Below are 20,502 nucleotides of genomic sequence, written 5' to 3'. Positions count from 1 at the left end.
ATAGCTAGAAAGATACATGGAAAGCAACGCGGGTGGCGCTGTGGGTTAAACCACAGAGCCTAGGACTTGCTGATCAGAAGGTTGATGGTTCGAATCCCCACGATTCCCTTCTGGCAGGAAGGTAAACAGCATTTTCGTGTGCTGCTCTGGTTCGCCAGAAGCGGCTTAGTCATGACCCGGAAGCTGTACGCCGGCTCCCTCGGCCAATAAAGCGAGATGAGTGCCGCAACCCCAGAGTTTTCCGCGACTGGACCTAATGTTCAGGGGTCCCTTTACCTTTATAATTTGGTAACCTATTGATGTTTGCTAACATTGCGCATTAGAAAACCATGGCTCACTCTCACCAAGTGGAATGGGTGACTTGGGAAATAGCCACAGAATATCCATAAAGGATGGTGCTTTCAGTGTAGGAAGTTACGGAGAAAGGAGTTATAGACAGAATTAACCCTGTAAATTGAGCCAACAGCTTTGTCTATCATTGGGAGTTTAAAGAGGCAGCTGCCTCCAGCTTACAGAGTTTTCTGAACCTTTGCTGTTTAGAGCTCTTGGCTCATACATTCATTTAATTTGGCAGATGCTTTCCTCTCTCACCGATGGAAGCCAAGGCACATTCCCGCCGCCCCTTGGCCAAGCAGTTTGGTTTCATTTATCTGATCTCTCATCATCCTTGTTATTCCCAAAGGCTCCTGCAGCCTGAAAAATCTAAAACTGATAACTGGCTTGTAAGCTGAAATCTAAGAACATCTTAAAAAGGCAACTGGCATGTTTCCACACTTTTGAAAGGGGTCATAAACCAGACTGCTTTTCAAGCCGAGACTTCTCTTTCCATGATGTTATGTGAGCGAGAGTATATTGTATAGGGTTGGTGTGCATTTGCGGCATATACAATACTGCCCTGGTCAACATCTGAGCTGTAAACTGGAAAAACACCAGTACTTAACTCCTCGTTAACGCCAGCAGTAAAGTTCTTCTCTTCTCTACATTTCACACCTGCCCCTTGAGTAAACTATTTGTGGACTGATACTCCTTTGCACTGTGAGGATGCGACCTTTTCAGCGAGTCTGCTGACGCTGCTTTTGAAATGATATTTTGTGAAAGGTTTTCTTCCTTTGAACACAGAAGTAACAATTAAAGCCGAAACAAAAATAATCAGGAGTCCAGGACCTTGCACTGTTAGAATCCTAACATCAGAATCCCAACATCAGGGTCATATCTTAAAGACACAGCTCTTTCAGCGACCTTTACATTAAGGATTTAAAAGATGCGACAAAAGGGAGTCCCCTATCATTTGATGTTCGGAGCAGATAAAAAATGAGCTGCTTGCACTACCTTTAAGGTTCAGTGTGACATAACAGACCCCAGGGCATATGTGAGTCTCAGAAGGGGGTCAGTGATGATGACACATAATGGCTCTGTTTCAGAGCAAAGCCAACATTTGTGGACCTCTGCCTTTATCTATAGCAGCTATTAGGTGGTACAAGCCTCATATTTCCTGGACCACTACTGTATCCCCAGAACTACTTTCCAGGCGTGATTTCTTAATTTGTGCAACTCATTCCCATTATGATTCTTCAAATCTCATCATGGCTCTGTGTCACTGGACTGTGTCCCACCACAGCTCCAGCTTTTGTCTTCGCAACGTTTGTAATGATATTTTCAAAGCACGCTGCTTCTATGGGTGGGCCCTATATATGCACAAGCACCACCTGGCCTCTCAAAAACAAGGGCCTCGCAGCCGGGTACATTATCTGACTGCACTGAAGGGGACTGTATTTGAGCTGGCACAAACGTCCTGTGCATATGGACTGTTCTCCAATGGCTCATTATGGATGCAGGCTGCAGCCCACATCATCATGCAGGTGTGTGTGTGTGTGTGTGTTTATGAATGCACTCTAGAACTCCCAGAACCAGGGAATGGCGAAGCTAAAAGGACATGCAAAGCAACCTTTGCCATCAGGTTTCTTCTGGGACCTTCATTCTGATGGTGGCTTGCTGTTACGATTCAACGAGCAACTTTACCCCTTGCTTGTCTATGCTGGAATTTACAGCATCTACTTCTTTTTCATGTACCTGTGGTACACAGGTGCAGCCCACTGGGATAGTGACATAATCCTCTGTGTAGACATAGCGTCCTCCGGTGCACGTCGTGGTTCGGCGCAAGATGACTGCTGGCATTAGCACCGGGACACTCCGGAAGTGGAAGTTCTCCTCCCCGTAAACACCAGTCAGGCAGCCCTTGCATAGGCAATAGGCTTCGGGGATGTACTTTGGATACCTTGCCGGGTCATAGGAGATTCTGTGCCAAAGGAAAAGAAAAGGGACTCAGTTCGTGCGTCCTATACCGTCTCCCAACTCCTTGTTTTATCCCAGCTGGAAAAGATTACGGCAAAATGTTGACAGTTGCTTTGCACTGCATTAAATAATGTTTTCGTTATTATGCCAAGGAGAGGGGAGGAGGGGAACAGCTGCAGCTCTTAAACCCGGCCTGCTTATTTGAAAACTTGGAGAGAGAAACCCTTTGGACAGCTCCCTAAACGGATCAGCATCTGAAACAAAGGCATGCTCAATTTCCTTGTTCATGCAATGGTAAGGTGGATTCATTCGGCTCAACTCTCTCATAGCCGATGCACATCAATAGTTTGCCCGTATTCCTTCCGGGGATTCTTAGCTGTAGAGGGTATGTCGTCTCTGTTCTCCCATACATCCTTAGAACTAATGCAGTGCCTTTGTTGTGGACAGAGTTGGACCCCTTTTTTCTGGCCCTGCTCCTGCTCGTTTTTAACAGCAGGCCCAAAATTCTTCCCTTATCACTCTTTGCCAAAATAAGAAGCAGCTTGGGGAGGTGGTGCTCCAACAAAACAGTCCTGCCAACACAATGAGTATTAGATGTGCAATGTTTTAGCTGTGAGCCCCTAACCTCTGCACCCTTTGTGTGCCCCCCTAAAACTCTTCCAGGGTTCCCCCCCCAAAAAAAAACCCCCTCTGGAGCAGATTTACACAGGGAGCACATGGCAGGAGCGGAGGAGAGGGGAGAAGTGTCATGTAACAGCCAAAACTCCTGGATCTCCCTTCCTTGACTTAGTAGGACCCAGTTACACTTTTGAAGGACTCACAGAGCTGCAATGAATGTGTAGTTCTGGCTTTCGTCATAATAGGGGATATTTGTCTACTCACAGGCAGGCGATAAGTACCTATTTGTAAAAGCAAGGAAGGCAAAAGCACGTTTAAATAAGAGGTGGGGGAAATCGGATAACCTTTCCTTTTCAGAAGCTGTTGCTGCTTGGAAGCTCACTAACAAATGCGGAATGGAAGAAATTAGGCATAATTCAAAGCCATGCTTGGGGACATGTTTGGCACAGAGCTCCAGCATCACATAGATGGATGCTCTGGAAAGAGGAAGAACATGACCTCTGGCTTCAAATGGAACACAAAACTAGATCCAAGTTTCTGCAACTCATGTCCATATGTGAAGCAGAAGCGATTTTTCCTGAGAAAGCTCACTTTTTGCACAACCAAGCTTCATTGCCTTGGTGCAGAAATGCCCCCTTTTAAAAAGAAAGGCTTTGGTGCCTTGAGCTATCTGTTCACGTAGGGAATCCCTGCCTGTCTACAATAATACATGTGATACAAGTATAGTTATATTTACCGTATATAGCATTCTAGGAAATCGTAAGCCCCGAGAAAGAGGCTCACATGCTAACACACCAATAAGGAAAAAAGAAAAAAGGTGAAGCAGGGTTTTCTCGTCCAGTTTTTTCTTCTGGTAAATGCCATGGTGCCTAAAGACTGCCTGACAGTCAGTAAATCAACTGGTGCAGCTTTTTACACACAAATGGCTACATGCAAAAAAAACCCATGAAGGATAAACAGGGTCTTCACGGTATGACTGTGCTTTATTGTAAAACAGGCTTTCCCATTTGTGACACGGTGACTTTCATTTAAAGAATGAATAGAAAAAGATTGAGGTGTTTTTTTTTAATGAGTGGGAACCCTCCCCCCCCACTCAAAACCCTATTAGTGCTTCAAACTCCACGTACCAGACTTACTTAAACACATCCACCCCATATAAATATGACCAAATTAGCCTGCTATAGGAGAATGGTCAAAACAAATTTATTGCACGATGCTCACTATTTACCATGGTTTACATTTTCTAAAATATTCTTAAGCTGTGCAAACTAGCACTTTGGGAAGGCCAAGTCACTCACTGACCCATTCTTATCCAACTCTGACGCTGATCTAACCAGAACATATATTTGTGCACCTGGAATTTGTATTTGGAGTGCCTGAATGTACAAAAAAAGTCTAAAGAAATGACTACCTTTTAGATTTTTGAAATGCATGTACAAATCGGTTAAAGGCAAACAGGACTGAGTCCCAAGAGCTTATCCAATTGCATTTGCTATTGCTGTTAACAAAATTATATTTGCTTCAAACCTTAAATGTTTTGTTGCTCAGTGTCAGGAGTGAATTAATAGTGATTCAATATGACTGTAGTCTGCCTAAGCTTCCTACAAGTTGGACTCTGTTCAGGATGTCTGGAATTAGTCATTAAAAATACAGAAGAAGAACGTGAAAGCAGTAGTGCCAGTTTGGGCCCTATAGAATGGAGGCTGCAAAAATAAGTGTTACCAAGAGTCAGGGAGTTTAACGTTGCAAAATACTTGTGTGCCTCCCTTGAGAGACACTCAAGAAAAATATATGTCTTAAGCTCGGTCTCCTAAATCCTTTAACACTTCTAAAACTCTTTGAGTGGCAACTGAAGCCTATTTGGAATTAGGTCTTTGAAATGTATATAGGACTAGCAGGCTTACAGTGAGACACACCATTGGCCTATTTAACTTGGTGGCTGCAGCTTTCCAGGGTTTCAGACAAGGGACATTCCCAGCTATGCCTTCTACATGCAAAACATGAGCACTACTACTAAGATATGGCCTTTCTGCTTAAAGTTTAATTGATTTGGGATAAAGAAGATCTTTTCCTGCAGATTAGAATCCTGATAATTATGTTTTCTTTTGTACTTTGCTGACTTACTCAAGCCATTCAGACTAGTTTAAGTAGACTGTTTCCTTACACGCAGGCACCTCTAACATATTGTCCATTTTCTGTAGTCAAAATCCAATGAAATAAAGAAAAGGAAAAAAGAAGGCAGTGGCTACAGTCTTAAGCATGCTTGCCAGACGCATCTTCCACTGGAGCTATTGGTACATTCTGCTGAACAGCAAGGTTTAGGCTCAACATATTAAGTTAGATCCCTGAGTGCGTTTTAAAGAGCCCAAATGCTGTTGCCCATCCAATTTGAGAGGTGGAATTTTCAGCACAGAGCATGAGAGTTACAATGGCAGTGCCATTTTTTACATGCAATTTGTTCCAATGTATACCTACAGGTCTTTCCAAATGCTTCCACATCTCTGCATTGCTCCATATGATCGTTTCTGCAAGCGAATGGCACTAAGTGACCTGGTTCGTCTACAGTACACTGGAGAACTTCTACTTGTGTTGTGTTAGCTTTCCCCTTGCAAGGGCGCAATTTCAACTGAACAAGCCCTTAGGTGTGTTCTTTGGTGAAACACTTTTGTGGTACTCTGCACCTGTGTGGTGGCTCTGCATCTTCTAAGCATGCTGATGCTGAACTGATGCCAAATCAACCTGCTGACGTAGTCCTAAGGACTATGAGCTGAGATGAATTGAATTGAATTACACATATGGAAAGGCAGCGCATGCCACTACAGCAGGGTTGAGAAAAGGTCTGCTTTGGCCTGCCAGACCATTTCATCCAAGTCAAGCCCACAAGTCATAGACCCAGCGTCAGATATGGGACCTGGCGCAGCCGATAGTGGTGCGCAGGCACTGCTGAACAGACGACTGGCATTGCCTGCAAAGTCCTGTGCTAAAAAGGGCCACCTGATGACACTGTGATGTTAGGTCAGGGGTCTGCAACCTTTAAGACAAAAAGAGCCACTTGGACCCGTTTCCAAAGAAGAAAAAACTGGGAGCCGCAAAACTCGTCATTATAAAAATAACTTTTTTGTCACTTTTTATTATTTGTTTGACCCCTCAGAATTACTCCTCCTCATAGAAATAAACGTTAAATTAACAAGTTACCTTTGTGTGTGTGTGTGTGTTCTTCACTCCCCTTTCAATGCAGTGACCAGCGTACATGCCCCTTACAATGTAGCGGGCGGGCGGGAAGGTGACGTCGGGACTAACGCACGCACCACCCCCATGCGACGTCACAACCAGTACAGCGGCCGCCACAGTGGGGAGTGTCAGGGTGCACAATGCACCTCCTCCCCTCGCTAGTATCCGCCCTGGAGCCGCGGCAAAGGTGTAAAATAGCCACATGCGGCTCCGGAGCCGCAGGTTGCAGACCCCTGTGTTAGGTGATTGACAGATTAGTAGCCCCACCCATCTGTTGGCTTGCATGAGTAGGTGGAAGAATGATCTGGCCCTCTTTTGTGAAATAACCCAGTTGCCTGAGCTAGGAATGCAGCCACACGGACCGGAAGGAGCAGTGATAAATGGCAGCGTATCAAACTGGGGTTAGGTGTCCAGGGAAGAGCTGCAGGAAAAGACTTTAGGCCTGGATTTATTTACCATCACCATCATTAATAATAATCTGGACTCTAAACTGGTCAGGCCAATGACATCTGGAGATGACATCACAAGGGGGAGCTGGTGAACAAGTCAGCGAGGAGATGAAAAGTAATCAGGAGGGGCCCATGCGGAAGGGAAACAAAGGCAGGCGAATTCGAGAGCGGGACATCTCAGCATCTGTGCAACTGGGTGGGGGAGAGAGCATGTGCAGGGGAGCACAGCACAGCTCTCTCAAGGACCGACAAGATCAGTACAAATTTTTCAGGGGGTACTCAAGTGTATGCACTATCGGCACTTCTTTTTTTTAGTTGTTGAAAAGTGCAGCACTTACTGTAACAACTTTATGGTGAGTACCAGCACCTGTTTTCTAGGGGGGAAACCACTGGACAGAATAATAATAATAATAATAATAATAATAATAATAATAATAATTTATTATTTATACCCCGCCCATCTGGCTGGGTTTCCCCAGCCACTCTGGGTGGCTTCCAACAAAATACTAAAATACAATAACCTATTAAACATTAAAAGCTTCCCTAAACAGGGCTGCCTTTAGATGTCTTCTAAAAGTTTGTTAGTTATTTTTCTCTTTGACATCTGGTGCGAGGGCGTTCCACAGGACGGGTGCCACTACCAAGAAGGCCCTCTGCCTAGTTCCCTGCAACTTGGCTTCTTGCAGTGAGGGAACCGCCAGAAGGCCCTCGGCGATGGACCTCAGTGTCCGGGCAGAACGATGGAGGTGGAGACGCTCCTTCAGGTATACTGGGCCGAGGCTGTTTAGGCATTTGAACTGGCCTCTCAGGTTCCAACTAGTTTATGGGAGGCATTACCCATGAAATAAAACGTAAATACTTTTGAACTCGCCTCTCTGGTACTTGGGTACTTGCATCTACTTAGCCAGAGAAAAAGAAGAGCCACTAAACAGAAACCAGGGACAAAACAGCTTAATCCTATTTCTGGTTTTGTTGACTGCCCCGATTAATCAGAACTGGAGGCTGAAAGCTGTTGCTTAGACTAGGCATAGTTGGGACCAGGACTGTGGACTCGACTTTTGCTTTCTAATAGAGCCCTGTAAATTCAGGAACACAACACAACTGAACATGCACTCAGTATCAGAGCTGAGCTCACAGTACTTTTGCACAAAAATCAACTCTTTGTCTTCTTCCAAGCTTTCTTCACTTAAGCAGCCTGATATTTGGGGGGTGAGGGTGGGGTGAGAAAGCTTTTCCCTTCCTGCTATTGTTACACAATCGGAAAAATAGAAACCCTTGTAGATCTAGTGCAAATCCCCCAGCTGATCTACCAGTGGATCCTTCCAGAGTTATTTCCTGCCCAAGACCTATATATTGTAGGTCAACCTTATGAGACCTTCAGTGTTAATAGTATATTCACATTTTTAAACTACTCAGGCAAAATGTAAGTGCTATTTTTGATATTTCAGTACAGGATATACAGAGCTTCTGTTTAGAGCGCTGGCATTCAGTTTGTATTCTTTGTAAACATTGTTTCTAAATACATAAAGTTAGTTTTAAAATACCATATTGAGAAAACAGCTGTTTTTAAAGCTAAACCAGGCAGAAGACAAACCACATAAGCCAATGTTTATTAGCGGCCATTAAAAATACAATATTTGCGTTTCCCACAAAGGTACGTAACCAAATGCAAATGTTATTTATTCAGAGTATTATAATAATAACAACACACGTTTTTAAAATTAGAAACTGCCCCACTTTGGATGCATTTGCTTTGAATTCTGTTCTTCCTGTTGTGACACCTGTATGCACATTTAAAATAGCAGCTTCCCAGATGCTGCGGTTGAGCTAAAAATGTGACAGCCTAATTACTAGAGATCAGAACAAGACACCCAGACCCTGTTCTGCTCACCTGTCCTGCTGCTATTAAGTTGGGGGGGGGGGAGTGAATCAGCTGCAAGCACAGCTCTCACAGCTCTGCCCTGATTTTTAAAAGTGCAGCATTAAGCAAGGTCTGTCTCATGACTAATTCTAAGAGACCAGAAGAGAGATGAAGAAACGGCCTCAATAGGTTGGTCCTATTCGACACAGGTCACATGTGTGGCGTCTCCCAAATGTTATAGGGACTATGACCTCCATTACCCCTAACCATTGGCCATGCTGGCTGGGGCTGATGGGAACTGAAGTTCAGCGACACATAGCCACAGCGCCATAGGTGGAGAGATAAGACAATCACACAACCCTACTTCACATTTTAAGCTAGGGAGCGGCAGATGAATTGCATTCACATTACCTGTAGGACCAAGGAGAGACGCTGTTGAGGTTGATAGGGAGCCGGTATACCTTGTCCGCAGCTGATCTGCCCCCTGCTGGACAACTGGTATTGTGATCTTTTTCCAGAGGCTCCAGCTGCAAGGTGTGATGGAAAGCGCTGAGCATCCCTGCTGTGAGTCGCCCGTACAGCTGCTCCAGAAGCTCTTCAGGCCGGTCAGCGCAGGTTCGAGCACGCAGTGGGCGCTTGCTTACCTTGAAAGTCTCTAATCCAGGGTAAGGGAGTCCACACAAGAGAAGGCAGGCAAGCACCCATACCTATAATGCACAGGAAATGAAAACATATAAAGGATGCTTTTCTAGGTGTTTGCTTCCCCGACACTTCCACATCTGAAGGAGGATAACAGGTACACCAGTTTTAGTTCGCAAGAGAGATTTGCAATGGAATCCTACACATCTATTCAAAAGTAAGCCCTATCAAGTTAAATTGGACATAATCCAAGAATAGGCATAGCCAGGATTTAAGTTAGGGAGGAAGGACCCCCACCTGCCATCATCCTCTGTCTGGCTCTGTCTAGCAGATTTGGAATGAAATGTCTCAACAACTGTTGTTTTAAATTGCTTTATTTTGACCCCAAGTGCTCAGAAAAATCTGTCAAAATCTTTCTACAATTTCTACTTATTTAAGTATTTTTATTTATTTACTTGACCCCCCCCCTCAAGCAGGTACACATATAAAGATTAACTTTAACGAGCTAGCCTATCATTGGTAAATCACTGGTAAATCACTTTTGATAGGAACTTAGATCTGTGCATATAAACTCATCAAACAGATAAGTCAGCATCCAGAATTCAGTTTTGAGATTGATGATACCCATCCTTCAAACAGGTGGTGAGAGGAAAGCGCAGGGGGGCATGGATCCCTAGATGCACAGTCTCAGGGTGATCAATGTGGGGTTTAGAACTTCTGAGCAAATAGGATCTAATCCAGCAAAAGGATTTAATCTTTGGTAGGTTCTCGAGTAAAACTGTTTATTTCACATTAGGAATCCTTTTCCCAAGCAAGAAAGACATCATTCTGTCAGCTAAGTAGGTGCCATTGGCAGAGGATGCCCAAGTATAGAAATCCACGGCGCCCCAGTAAACCTGCACAATATCACACCTCGCCCCGCTCTCCTAATCCTTGCGTCTGTTAAATAATTACAGGTCGGGAGCCTCACTCCTCGCAGTTGCAACGCTTGGTCATAGAACTTCGAGAGCTGGAAAGGATCCCACAAGGGCCATCTAGCCCAGCCCCACCTCCTTGCAATCCAGGTTGTTACAGCGCCAGCCCAACAGCGTCCTCAGCTCTGGTTTGCGGGGCGGCAGGGCGAACGATTCTCCCGCTGCGCAACCGCGCTTCCCAGCCGCGCTCCCTTTCGCGAGCATCTCAGCTGGCAAGAGGTAATTCTCTGCCCAGGTCACGCTTCCCATTCGGACCGAATTTAAAAGCTGCTTCGAATTTATTATTTATTATTATTATTATTATTATTATTATTATTATTATTATTATTATTATTATTATTATTATTATTATTATTTCTTCTCCCTGTCCCGGGGAATCCTCAACCCAGTGACGCCCACCGGCTCTGAGGAAAAGCACCCCGCGCGCCCCTTGGGAAGAGCTCCGCGCCTCAGCGCGCGCCTTTCAACCAAATCCGCGCCAAGCCTTCCAGCCCCGCCGGCAGGAGCAGCTTGCAGCAGCCGCCGCCGCCGCCTTAGCAAAGGAATTGGAGCGACAGCAAGCAGGCGGGAAGTTTGCGCCGAGGTTCCGCGGCGTCGCGCGCGTCTCCCCGCTCCCTGCGCACTCCTTACCTTGGCCGTCTGCATGGTGGGGACGCGCGCGCGCTCCGGGACCCGGAGCCCGGCCGGGCGCGCGAGGAGCCTCTGGGAAGCGTCGGCGCGTGAAGCGCTTGCTGATGGCCGTGGCTCTCGCGGTTGGGGGGGGGGGAGCGGGCGGCGAGAGGAAAAGTTGGAAGAGTGCCCCGCTTCGCACTGCGTCGCCCCGGCCTGCCGGTGCCAAAATCATTTTCAGCCGCAGCCGAGGGGGGCTGCTTCGCGAAGGTTGTGGTTTTTTTTCCTTCGCTGGGGTGTGACTTGAGCTAGCGGGAGGCAGGGGGAGGTTCTCCTGGCCGGCGAAGAGTTTTGCCGCGCTTGCTGAGGAGGAGGAAAGCAGGGGCAACCAGGCGCGCGCAGCAGGCCCCCTCGGGGTCCGCTCACCTGGACCACAGGCCGAACAATCCTGCAAAGGTCAATGATCTAACCTCCCCACTGTAGCTCTTCTTTGATCCCCCTCAACAAGGCACTTGCAAATCAGCTGTCGCGCGAAACCATTCTATGTCACAATCAGCAGAGAATGCAAGGGGGAAATCGTAAGATGCAGCACGCTGTGCAAAATGAATGTCAACCCCACGATTCCCAAGCAAGGGATCCTCGTAGGCTTTCATGGCATTGTTGTTGTTGTTGTTTAGTCATGTCAGACTCTTCGTGACCCAATGGACCAGAGCATGCCAGGCACTCCTGTCTTCCACTGCCTCCCACAGTTTGGTCAAACTCATGCTGGGAGCTTCGAGAACACTGTCCAACCATCTCGTCCTCTGTCGTCCCCTTCTCCTTGTGCCCAGTGGTGTAGCGTGGGTTGTCAGCACCCGGGGCAAGGCAAGTAATTTGCGCCCCCTAACCCGTGGATTTGCGCCCCCTAACCCTAACCCCAGATGTTGCGCCCGGTGCGGCCGGCCCCCCCTGCACCCCCCACGCTACGCCACTGCTTGTGCCCTCCATCTTTCCCAACATCAGGGTCTTTTCCAGGGAGTCTTCTCTTCTCATGCCATGGCCAAAGCATTGGAGCCTCAGCTTCACGATCTGTCCTTCCAGTGAGCACTCAGGGCTGATTTCCTTAAGAATGGAGAGGTTTGACCTTCTTTCAGTCCATGGGACTCTCAAGAGTCTCCTCCAGCACCAGAATTCAAAAGCATCAATTCTTCGGCCACCAGCCTTCTTTATGGTCCAGCTCTCACTGCCATACATCACTACTGGGAAAACCATAGCTTTAACTATATGAACCTTTGTCGGCAAGGTGATGTCTCTGCTTTTTAAGATGCTGTCTAGGTTTGTCATTGCTTTTCTCCCAAGAAGCAGGTGTCTTTTAATTTCGTGACTACTGTCACCATTTGCAGTGATCATGGAGCCCAAGAAAGTAAAATCTCTCACTGCCTCCATTTCTTCCCCTTCTATTTGCCAGGAGGTGATGGACCCAGTGGCCATGATCTTCGTTTTTTTGATGTTGAGCTTCAGACCATATTTTGCGCTTTCCTCTTTCACCCTCATTAAAAGGTTCTTTAATTCCTCCTCACTTTCTGGCATCAATAAAGTGTATGCCTTCTCAAAGCCTCCATCGAAACACAGGCTACTAACATCTTTTTCTGTGGACGTTTCACAAAAAGTAAGGTCCTGAATGTGAATTCTAGGTGTTTTGATTCTGCTAGATCCAGTTTGTTAGAGCCATCTGTTTTAATTTTACAAAATTCCACTGATTACTTACTGTTGAGCCTAAGCAACACTTGAATTATGAGGGTGTCAGGGCATAATGAAACCCACTCCAACACCTCCCAATTTTAGCCAAATTGCAGGCCTGATGAAAATGGGGCCCAGATGTGTCTTCCCTCCTGTAATTCAAATATTATGTATGGGCAGAGCCCTACAAATATCCTCGAGATTCATGCCAAAGATGATCTCTCGAGATGCATCAATAAGCCTTTCTTACTAGAGCATGATTGCAATAACTTCTCAGAATTGAACACAAAGCTGATTTCTACCAAGTTGGTCTATCTTGTCTGGTAATGTCAATTATATTAAGGCATGGTCTTTCAAGATCTCAGGAGGTACCTGGCATTTTGAACTAGAGCCCTTGAAACATGAATATTCTATCATTTAACTATTGTTCTTCTGATTCACTTAATTAAGAGAAATAAAGCCAGTTTTGATAAATAAGCATTAGTAAGCATTCCACCTTTCTGTGGAAGCATTCCGCAGGCCAGAATGAGAAGGCGATTGGGCCGCATCCGGCCCCCGGGCCTTAGGTTGCCTACCCCCGAGTTAGATGCCTCTATTTTATATGCAAATTTCCGGTAGTGGCACCCTCCATATAGAACATGCCAAGGAGATAAAGAGCTATACAACTTTTAGAAGACATCTGAAGGCAGCCCTGTTTTGGGAAGTTTTTAATGTTTGATTATGTTTTTATATATGCTGTAAGCCGCCCAGAGTGGCTGGGGAAACCCAGCCAGATGGGCGGGGTATAAATAATAAAATCATTTTCAAAATGACAACAGTGCTGTCATTGAAAAAAACACATAGAGAGACTGTGTTTATGTTACCTATTATTAGATTTATTTACCTTAACTTCCCGGGATAGGTTACAACTATAAGTGTTGCTTTGGGGTGTGCTTCATTCCCTGTGTACAAAATATAATAACTTCCGTTTCAGTGTATCTGAAGAAGTGTGCATGCACACGAAAGCTCATACCTAGAACTAACTCAGTTGGTCTTTAAGGTGCTACTGGAAGAATTTTTTTATACAAAATATAATTAATTTATGAATTGAGTGAGATAGACAGTTTGGAGAACAGCAGTTTAATTTATCCTAATTTTGCTCCTTTCTTGTTCAAAACAATATATGTGAGTTATCCCTCGGAAAAAAACCCTCAGATTATTTAAACAAAAGCATTTGGGGGATTTCCACTATAGTGTATCTTTCTAACTTTCTGCCTTTTACAAATAAATATGACAGAAATGCAGAAAGGAAAACAAGGGGCCTCTGCAAGCTGAAAGGGTTTTTGTTAGCTTACAGGAGAAGCAAATGCATAATTTATGATTCCCCTGAGATTTCTTGAGCTGGATCTGACTCTAGCACATTTTTCTGCTATGGCTAAAGGACTGCTCTACTATGCACAGGAAAAAATGTGTAGGAGTTTTTACATCATGGTATGTCAAAAGTCATGATTCAGTTAACTGGAAAAAAGCAAAGAGCTGAAACACTACCTTTGGAGTCAGTAACAACATGCTTTTCAAAACTATTCTTATGGAAATTTGTGCAATAATAATTACTTCAATTTCTTTAATTCCCATTATCTCAGTGCTGGTGAGTGGCATAACAACCTTATTACTGGGGACCTGCAGTATTCTGTAGTACTCTCACAGGTATGGAGAGAACTATGAAACAAAGACTACTTGATGGATTTGGAAAAGGATATGGAAAATTCAGTCCAGCAACTATCAGGTGAAGCCCGCTAGGTCTAAGGGAAATATTTGGTTGTAGCTAGTATGGCACAAATAAATTCACCCAATAACACAGATAAGAACTTACTGTGTGTTAGGATTCACCAATCAACCGACCCATCAAATACTGTCAAATAAAGTATTGTTAGGGGAACAAAAATGTTACGTATAAAAGCTGTCTCAAAAACAAATGAGATAGCTGTTATTGTGAAATGATTGTGTTTTGAAAAATGGACTGAATTGCTTATGATGTTTCCCCCCACCCTTTCTCCTAATGAAGTAAAAGTAGTAGACATTGCCCCCCCCTCCATTTTACCTTTCCAATAAACCTGTGAGGTACTTTGGCTGAGAGTCTTTGACAGGCCCAGCATTGCCTAGCTAGTTTCAGAGCCGAGTAAGGATTTGAACCTTGGAATATTCGATAATACTGGACTTTAGTCAATTGACTAATGTCCCAACAGCAGGTGATGCCAGCATGGAAACATCTGGCACATTCATTTTCCTTCTGTTTCAAGAACTGATTGGAATTGCAACAGAGAATTCCACTCTAAGATCCTAATACACTGTGCCATGAAATCCAGACATGAACAATGCAATTAAGTACTTTTAAGGTAAATTGGATCTTCGGAGGCGATGATAAATCGTTGAAAACTTCTCACAATGAAGTGGAAGAGGAGAAGTCAACACGCTGCCCTCCAGAAGTTACTGGACTACGACCTCCGCCATCACTGACAGTCGGCCATGTTGACCGAGGCTGATGGGAGTTGTAGTCCAACACTTTCTGGAGGGCACCACGTTGTCTACCCTTGTAGTGGAACCTCAGAGCTGCAAGCCTGGCAAGTGGTGGCACCTTCCATCGCACAGACAACAGTGGAAATTAACTTGGTTTCCTGCAGTCACTACAAAATTCCCCTACGCAAGGACGATATTAAAGGCAAAAAGTTTTCCTTCAAAATAAAAATGACTTGGGTGTATACAATTGCACATCATGTAGACAAAGTGGATAAAATTTTTGCTCCCTCTCTATAATACTAGAGCCCGGGCTAGCCAATAAAGCTGAGTGTGTTGGATACTTTAGAGCAGATAAAGAAAGTACTTCTTCACAGAGCGTATAGTTAAACTATGGAATTTGCTCCCATAAAATGCACCATCAAATTAGGGGTTTAGGAGATTTCATGTGGATACTAGTTAGATCAGGGGTCAGCAACCTTCTTCAGCCGTGGGCCGGTCTGCTGTCCCTTAGAACATGTGGTGGGCCGGACTATTTTTTTTTGGGGGGGGGAATGAAAGAATTCCTATGCCCCACAAATAACCCAAAGATGCATTTTAAATAAAAGGACACATTCTACTCATGTAAAAACACACTGATTCCTGGACCATCCGCAGGTCGAAATGAGAAGGCGATTGGGCCGCATCTGGCCCCCGGGCCTTAGGTTGCCTACCCCTGAGTTAGATGCCTCTATTTTCAGGGTCATAGAGAGCATGCTGGGGAACAGGAGTAGGAGAAGATTACTACATTCAGGCCTTGCATGTAGGCTTCCCAAAGGGAGCTGGCTGGCTTGCCTAGATAGTCCTTTGTTCTAATCTAGAAGCGTCCTTCTGTTCTTATTTCCATAATGCTCACTATATGTTGCCCTGCCAGATCTTTACCTAATCTTCCCAAATACTCAGGAAAGACTACCTCCCTCATGGGATAATCTGCATGAGTAACAAAGGAACATTCAGATCGTGCTCTATAAAAACAGTTTACTCAAAATTCACAGTTCATATATACATTGCTTAAATAAACATAAGAACTTCACAACCTTATCAAAACCTGTAAGAAACATTTCTCTTTTTTTTCCTTTCAAAGCTTTTAAGGTTACTATACTGGGCTACAGGTTATTCTGGAAGCAAATCATCTCCCAGTTCTTCATCAGCAAATTCATCTTCATCTATTTTTTTCCTCAGTGCAGTTTTTGGTCTCTCAGCCTGTGGTCCAAGTGGGTCAATATAGGAAGCATCTAAATTTAAAAAAGAAGTAGAAACACATTTTTTACAAAGAAAAGCAACACAGTCTCTAACTTTTAATAATTGCATGAGAAAAAGGGTGCCTTCTGACAGTCAGTATTTTGTTTCAAAGGAAGCTATTAGAAACATCAGTTACCTATTTCTTTATTACCACTGCTTTCATAGGGCTCATATGTTCCTGGCAAAGCTTTCAGTTTAGCACTCAGACGCTCCCCTTTATGCGTGATGCTACCAGGATCTGACAGAAGGGAGAGAATATTAGACAAAATATTACACCATAAAGGCACATATGAGAGACCAAAGATTATGTGTTTCTGTTTGATATAAAACAAAATAAAAACAGTATTTAAAGCATTCCACATATGGTTCAGATGTAACAATCTTGGGCTGCTAAATCAGTTTCCGATTTATTGGTTTAATCCTTGCTTACGATATGAAAACAAGCAAATACCAATTCTTAAGTGTGAACTCAGAAATCCTTACAACCACCACTGTGAGTAGGTCTCGGTACTGATCACATCTTGAGTTGGACCACAGTTTTCCTGACTCAGTACCAGTACACTGGCTCTATCTTAACAAATTAAAGTACATCAGGATTCTTAGTAGTGTTATTCAGGTATCACCTCCTTTCACATGTTCTACCCCATTCCCTGCAATTCTCCAATGCTCCTTTGATCCACATCTCCCTCTCCACAGAGAGAATGCAGACAGCAGGACTAATAAATGGAATCACATTTTCTTTGCTTTCAGAAACCTTAAATATGGCAGCATATGAGCAGCACTTACCACCACTACCGCTGCCTTCTCTGCGTGCCCGGGCACTGCCATCTCTGCCAGACTTGACACGCTAGGGAGGAGAGGAAGAAAGAGACAGAAGTGCTCTTTAATATTATCACCAATCATTTCTGTTACTTTTAACATACAAGGTATACCTCACACTTCTGCTGGATAGCGAGGCCATTTGGTGAGCATCATGACTGAGTGGGGATTTGTTGCAGGTTCAACACACTATATTTGTGTCTAAAAATGTAGTAGAAACACTGACAACTGGGGAACACTGGCCTTTGAACGCTCCAATTGGAGAACAGCCTTTATCAAAGGTGTCATGGGCTTTGAAGACACTCAAACTCAGGACAAAAGGGAGAAACATACTAAGAGGAAGGCACGTTTGGCAAATCCACACTGCGATCAACTCCCGCCTGGAAACCAATGTCCCCACTGTGGAAGGACGTGTGGATCCAGAATTGGCTTCCACAGTCACTTACAGACTCACTGTTCAAACCATGTTTATGGAAGACAATCTTACTTGGCTACAAGTGATCACCGAAGTAGATTCGTGTGTAACGCTAATGCCAGTTTTTACTCTGTGTACTGGAACGAATTCTAAACTTCTCAGACCATCTTGGACCAAGACAGCTAAATATGCAAATAAACAAACCAAACACTCAGTCAACTGTACTTCCCTGGCTTCCTACTCAGGGTCTGATGGGTTCCACATGCTGGAAAGCTTTCCAGTCCAACACTCTGGTGAAATGAATGAGAATCATACAAGAGCACCATCATCGTCTTGCGGTATCCCCATTATTTCTGTGAAGCAAGTGAAAAAGAACTTCCCAGTGGAAAGCTTACCCTAAAGCTGAAACCCTAAGCATATCTCAAGAAGGGCTACTGTGCTCATTTGGCCTGCAAGGCTATTCCATCCCAAGGTGGCATTGGGGAGGGCCACAGCTCAGTGGTAGGGCATCTTCTTTACATGCAGAAGGTTCCAAGTCCCCAACATCTCTGGGTAGGACTGGGAGAGACTCCTGCCTGAAACCCTTGAGTGTCACTTGTTACGATATTGAAGCAATGCAGCCGCGAGCTGCTGGTAGCTTGAAAACAAAACATAATGGGAATATTGGGACTGTTCCGTGGGAAACAGAGGGACAGTCAATTCACAGTGCAGAGGGCACCGGAATTAGCTCAGAGTGTAATATGAGCTGAACAGGAAGTGTTTGATCTCTCTCGACTGCTGGAGTATGAAGAGAGCAGTCATGTTATCTGTAACACTGCAAAGACAGAAATAAAGGCATGTAAATACGTTTCTGTCTATCTCTTTCCCCTGCCCGGGGGGGGGGGCAGGAAAGAGGGGGGGTGTTCTTCTCACGCTGAGAAGGATCGCCTATTGCGACCCCTGCCTGGATCTTGCCGGGAAAGCAGACAGGGAGGTCAACAGGAGACCAAGCCGGGTGCCTGGGAGAGTTGCCAGTTTCTCCTGATAAAGGCTTGATTTCCGACATCACTGCCAGTCAGTGTAGACAATACTGAGCTGGATGGTCTGACTCAGTATTAGGCAGCTTCCTATATTCAAATTAATGTTGTCTCTTTGTCATCCATCTTTTGTCTCCTTGTGCCTCCGTCACTAGATTTCTCCATTCTTGACTGCTGTATATTTAATGACTGGCAGCTATTAGATTTCTGCTTACAGTGGTACCTTGGGTTAAGTACTTAATTCGTTCCGGAGGTCCATTTTTAACCTGAAACTGTTCTTAACCTGAAGCACCACTTTATCTAATGGGGCCTCCCACTGATGCCGCACAATTTCTGTTCTCATCCTGAAGCAAAGTTCTTAACCCGAGGTAATATTTCTGGGTTAGCAGAGTCTGTAACCTGAAGCGTATGTAAACCTGAAGCGTATGTAACCCGAGGTACCACTGTACCTATTACTTGTTTATGTCACTTATATCAAACCCCACCTCATAAATTATGTTTCAAGGATGGCTGCCAGAGTAGTAAGAAATAATAAAATCTTTTTTTAAAAAAGAAAAGAATAAAGCATGAAAATTAAGATGACAAACTAAAACAGCATCGGTGAGATTGTTGGAATGGTTCAGGGGGAAATGAAGCAAGCATTGACCTCAGGCAAGGCAAGCATATCCTGGACAAGGGCCACTTTGACAGGACTGAGGGCCACTTGGGCAGGCAGGTAGGGCAGCCCACCTGTGGAGGACGTGACTTCATATGGTCATTGAAAGTTCAAAATGGGACTGCAAAGGAACAATCAGAAGTGTACTTAAGAGTGTGCTCCAATTACATCAGTAATTACTTGAACTTTTCCATGCCTGATGTCCTCTACAGCAGTGTTTCCCAACCTTTCCCCAACCATGTCCCTCTGCCAACCTCGTTTCCTTCCTGTGCCCCCCCCTTGGACGTAGCCTGGGTGGCAGCTGCCCCCCAAATAAGTAAAAACCAACACAAATCTGAGGTTCTAACAAAAGTCCTGGCTACGCCTATGCCTCCCCCCATCCTACCAGTAGAAAGATAGCTATTTAAATGTTCTGTTTGCAAATAGAACATGTTCTATATATAATTTTTATAATTTATACAAAATACAATTACATAAAATGATAGGACCATAATGAAATATTGTTGAAGGAGAAAAGCAGAATCATAGAAGCTGGAAGAGACCCCAAGGGTCCCAAGGGCAATGTAGGAAACTCAGCTAAATTATCAATGACAGAGTTGATGTTTCAGGTCCTAACACTCTACTATTTATGCAGGATCTATTTACTGAACACAGTCATCACTGAACACAGCAGCCACCAAGTGATGAACATACATATGTGAATCAACTTTATTCCTAAGCAAATCCAAGAAATCAGTAAGATTGCACTTCTAGTTGCCAAGTACATTTACTTCTAGATATAATAAAAACTGCAGTGAAATGGACTTGGCATGTTGTCACTGAATGGCATAATTAAAACACGGTGTTAAAAGTTGCACGTAATAAAAATTTTGAACCTAACAATGCTTGCATAGACTTGGAAGGTTCAGCAAAGGGATTTCAATAAAATCTATGCTATTTTAGATCAGGTTCATATAAAACAGATGATGAAAAATGCCTTATATTACAGTTGGAAGGTTCAGCTGAAAAAATAGTGAAGATATTCTTCAACAGCACTTCAAGAAAACGTCTGCATATTAAAATCTTGTAAATCCAAAATTATTTTATTATTGCAAACTTGTAGGGAACACGTTAAAAAAAAATGCCACCCTCCAGGTTTTATGTTTCTAATATACTTGGCACTGAATTTAAAAACATTAATTTATTTGTTGGAAAGTGTAAATTCTAAAATGAAAACCGTTAAATATTTATTGGGAAAGTGCACTTTCTTGGAATGAGGAAGGTGGTAAGATTTTTTCCAGCTGCATAAATTTTATAATTGCTAATTTTGCTCAAGAAGCACTTTTGAATGTCACGACTGAATGGGATTTTAATTATAAATCCCACTTTTCACAATATGGATTTTGTCAATTGTGCAAAAATCAACATTTGAATTTGCAATCAACAGGTGCA

At 44.1% G+C, this 20,502-nt stretch overlaps 2 protein-coding genes across 3 annotated transcripts in view; both read right to left on the bottom strand.

The window, feature by feature from the left end:
- Window positions 1–541: 541 nt before the first annotated feature.
- Window positions 542–11,416, bottom strand: IL17D (interleukin 17D). Its single transcript, XM_082220352.1, is given in 4 exon segments — window positions 542–2,003; window positions 2,005–2,296; window positions 8,863–9,158; window positions 10,695–11,416. Coding segments are annotated over 4 exon segments (633 nt in total). The 5' UTR covers window positions 10,710–11,416; the 3' UTR covers window positions 542–1,973.
- A 4,469-nt stretch (window positions 11,417–15,885) lies between these two features.
- Window positions 15,886–20,502, bottom strand: part of IFT88 (intraflagellar transport 88) — a 34,237-nt gene continuing 29,620 nt past the window's right edge. For both annotated transcript variants that reach the window (XM_082220272.1, XM_082220273.1), the window contains exons 25-27: window positions 16,953–17,013; window positions 16,303–16,404; window positions 15,886–16,159 (exon numbers count right to left, since the gene is read on the bottom strand). In XM_082220272.1, coding sequence (XP_082076398.1) covers window positions 16,038–16,159; window positions 16,303–16,404; window positions 16,953–17,013 — 285 coding nt within the window. In that variant the 3' untranslated portion in view covers window positions 15,886–16,037. The remainder of the gene's footprint in view (window positions 16,160–16,302; window positions 16,405–16,952; window positions 17,014–20,502) is intronic.

The sequence above is a fragment of the Podarcis vaucheri genome (genome assembly GCF_965113315.1).
Source record: "Podarcis vaucheri genome assembly, chromosome: 4".
Taxonomy (NCBI): Eukaryota; Metazoa; Chordata; class Lepidosauria; order Squamata; family Lacertidae; genus Podarcis; species Podarcis vaucheri.
This window is presented reverse-complemented; position numbering and strand designations above follow the sequence as displayed.